Source organism: Lipotes vexillifer, unplaced genomic scaffold (genome assembly GCF_000442215.2).
Source record: "Lipotes vexillifer unplaced genomic scaffold, Lipotes_vexillifer_v1.1 scaffold225, whole genome shotgun sequence".
NCBI lineage: Eukaryota > Metazoa > Chordata > Mammalia > Artiodactyla > Lipotidae > Lipotes > Lipotes vexillifer.
This window is the reverse complement of record NW_006787630.1, coordinates 2176995-2180245: the sequence shown is the minus strand read 5'-3', so window position 1 is coordinate 2180245 and position 3251 is coordinate 2176995. Positions and strand designations below refer to the sequence as shown.

The window sequence follows — 3251 nt, the reverse complement described above, 5'->3', positions numbered from 1 at the left end:
GGGGGGGGGGGGGTGCCTGGCTGGGCCTGGGAAGATCCTCCAGTTGACACGCAACTGTCTGCCCACGCTGTCCCTTGCGGACCTGCAAGGTCTCCTGTCCCCCTTCCGCGGGCTGTGCCGAGGGAGTTCACTGGAGGTCAGCTGGCGGGAGCTGATTGCAGAGAAGGTCGCTGGTGGGCTGTGAAGGCTGGAGCCTGTTTACTCCTTTCCCCGAAATCTCTACATGGCCCCGGGCAAGCCACATCTGGCCCCGAGGCTCCGTGTCATCTGTAAAAGGGAACGTACACCACCTCGGCCTGCGGGGAGCCTTCAAGAGCTGGTGTGCAGCTGAGCAGGTGTGTCCCAGGTGCCAGGCACACGGCCAGTAATGCCGACGTTTTTGTCCTCTCTGTAAGAATCTATAGAAGCATAATTTGACCCTGAATCCTGGTCCATTACTTCCAGAGGGGCAGGTGCAGGCGGTACCCAGCATTCACAGATGACTCCTGCATGTGCGCTGAGTTTATGTGAACCGCGGTGACGTACCGCCTCTCACCCACCAGGACAGCTGTAATTCAAGAAACAAAACGTGTCAGGAGGCGGTGGAGAAATCTGAACCCTTGTGCACTGCTGGTGGGAAGGTGAAATGGTACAGCCGCTGTGGCCAATAGTCGGGAGGGTCATCAAAAAATTAAATGTGGAATCACCATATGCTCCAGCAATCCCCCTCCTGAGTGCATCCTCCAAAGAAATTAAAGCAAGAGACTCGAGACGTTTGCACGCTCGTGTTCACAGCAGTGATTCACAACAGCCAAAAGGTGGAGACCACCCAAGTCGCCATTGACAGATGATAAACTGTGTGGTCCATTCACACAAGGGAATATTATTCAGCCTTGAAAAGGAAGGAGATTCTGACACCTGCTACAACGGGGATGAACGTTGAGGGCATGATGCTCAGTGAGAGAAGCCAGACACAGGACAAATACTGTCTGATTCCACTCACGGGGGTCCCTGGGGGGTCAAATCCACAGAGACAGGAAGTAGATGGTGGGGGCTGGGGAAGGGGGTGGGGACAGAGCTTCAGTTTGGGAAGATGAGAAAGTTCTTGAGGTGATGGTAGGGTGGTTGCACAACGTGAATGTGCTTAATGCCACCAAGCTGTGCCCTTAAAAATGATTAAAATGGTGAACTTTACGTTATGTATATTTTACCACAATTAAGGAAAAAACCTTGCCTGTGTCCACTTGTTTGATGTGCAGGGTAGCTGGGAGGTCAGAACCGCTACCATTGAGCTTGTAAAGATGGGAGCTGAGGGATTTCCCTGGTGGTCCAGTGGTTGGGACTCCGCCTTCCAATGCAGGGGGTGCCGGTTTGATCCCTGGTCGGGGAGGTAAGATCCCACGTGCCTTGGGGCCAAAAAAACAAAACATAAAATAGAAGCAATATTGTAACAAATTCAATAAAGACTTTAAAAATTGTCCACGTCAAAAAACAAAAAAAACTTGGAAAATAAAAGCTGGGAGCTGAGGCACAGAGGCCAAGGCACCCAGCGCAGGTCATGCAAGTAGTGGGCCTTGGGGGAAGGTGAGGTGTAACAGCAGGACCCGAGATGGGGCGGCTTCAGGGGGTTCCCCCGTGAATCTGACGGGGGCCCAAGGCACCATTGGGTGCTTGCATACCTACCAGAACTAGCAGCCAGTAATGTTTGTCGACTGACTGACTGACTGCTGAGGGCCACATTAGGGTGAGGAGATATCCCCTCCCCAGGATGGGTCCATTTCTGGGGACTCATGCTGGCATAGGGACCTTACCCCAGGGTGGGGTGAGGCCCAGGTGGTCCCAGGTAGTCTTAACCTGGTACCTCACCCAGAACAGTGGTGGGGGTGGGGGCTCCCTGGTATGACCCTCCCTGTCCTGGGATGCCTGGCCAGGTGGCTGGATGAGGTAGCCTTGTTACCTGGAAGCCAGCCACCCAGCTCTCATTAGTCATCTCAAAATTCCATTCATGCTGCTGGCCGGTACTTGCATTTTTCTTCATCTAATGGAGTTTGTCCCCTGCGTCTCTAACACTGGCTCCAAATGGAGACGGTTTCTTGTGCGTGAAAAATATCAACTGAGTGTAGACGCATTCCTTAGAGCTGGAATGTTCCATGCGCAGTTGCTGCCCTGTGCCTTGTGGGGTCTGGGGAGAAGACTGGCTTTCTCCACTCCCCCACCTGGGATGGGAGAATTCCATGCAGGGTACTCCTGGGCCCTTATTTGACCGGTGGTTATTGAGCGCCTCCCACAGGCCAGGGCCACAAGAAGGTCTCCATGGCATTTGTCGTGGGGAGGCCCAGTTAAGGTAGGAAGAGGCTGGGGGATTGGTAGTCTGCGGGGAGCTAAGGAAGGTTCCAGGGCAGCGCAGAGTGATGTAACCACGCGTCCTTGTCTGAGCAGTTGCTCAAAGCAACAAGCAATTATAGAGTGCCTGCTGTGTGCAAGCACTGGAGACAGCAGTTAACGAGCCTGACCCGCCCCTGTCTCCCAGAGCTGGCCACTGAATAAAGCAAATAAAGGGACAGAAAGACGATGGCGTGTGATGGAGTTCATGTAGGCAGGGATGACAGGGGTGTTCTGCATCTTTCTGGGAGACAAGCTAGGAAAGTTTTTCCAGCAGGGGCATTTGGCACTGGGCCTTGAAGGGTGAAGAGGACTTCTCTGGCTCAAGTTGCTTGCCCACAGCTGGAGGGCAGGAGACCTTCCCCACAGGTCCCCATCAGACAGGTCTGCTTCGGTTTCCCTGGGGCGCCAACGATGGCAGGGCACGTGGACGGGTGGGTCTGGGTAGACGCTGCTCCCTGGAGGAGGGTGCAGCCGGGTGACAATGGACGCACACTGACCCCTTGTGGGCCTTAGTTTCCCTGACTGAGAATCGGGAACCGTTGCCGGGATGAGGGAGGGCTCCAGGGGTGAGTGTGGGCACCGGTCTTGATGCCAAATCCCTCCCTGCTGCTAACGTCGGCTTCCTCATCTGTAGAGTGGGCACACAGCCGGGAGGAGCAGTGGTTCGATTCCACACCCCACCCCAACCCCCGCCTGCTGTGGCCATCTGAGCCTCAATTTCCCGCCCTGCGTAGCGGGACCCACGCCTCCCTAGTGGGCTGCCTGGCACTGGGGGACCGGGACGGGGGAGGGCGGGCGCAGGTGGGCGGGCTCGGGCAGGCAGGGAGGTGCCGGCCCGGCGGGGGCAGGGAGGGAGCGGCGGGGGCGGCCGAGATCCCGCCTCCCGT

The 3251-nt window shown here is 56.2% G+C and overlaps 1 protein-coding gene across 1 annotated transcript in view; it reads left to right on the top strand.

The window, feature by feature from the left end:
• The first annotated feature begins 2775 nt into the window (after window positions 1-2775).
• Window positions 2776-3251, top strand: part of GRIN3B (glutamate ionotropic receptor NMDA type subunit 3B) — an 11624-nt gene continuing 11148 nt past the window's right edge. The window contains exons 1-2 of the mRNA XM_007460446.1: window positions 2776-2795; window positions 3099-3165. Coding sequence (XP_007460508.1) covers window positions 2776-2795; window positions 3099-3165 — 87 coding nt within the window. The remainder of the gene's footprint in view (window positions 2796-3098; window positions 3166-3251) is intronic.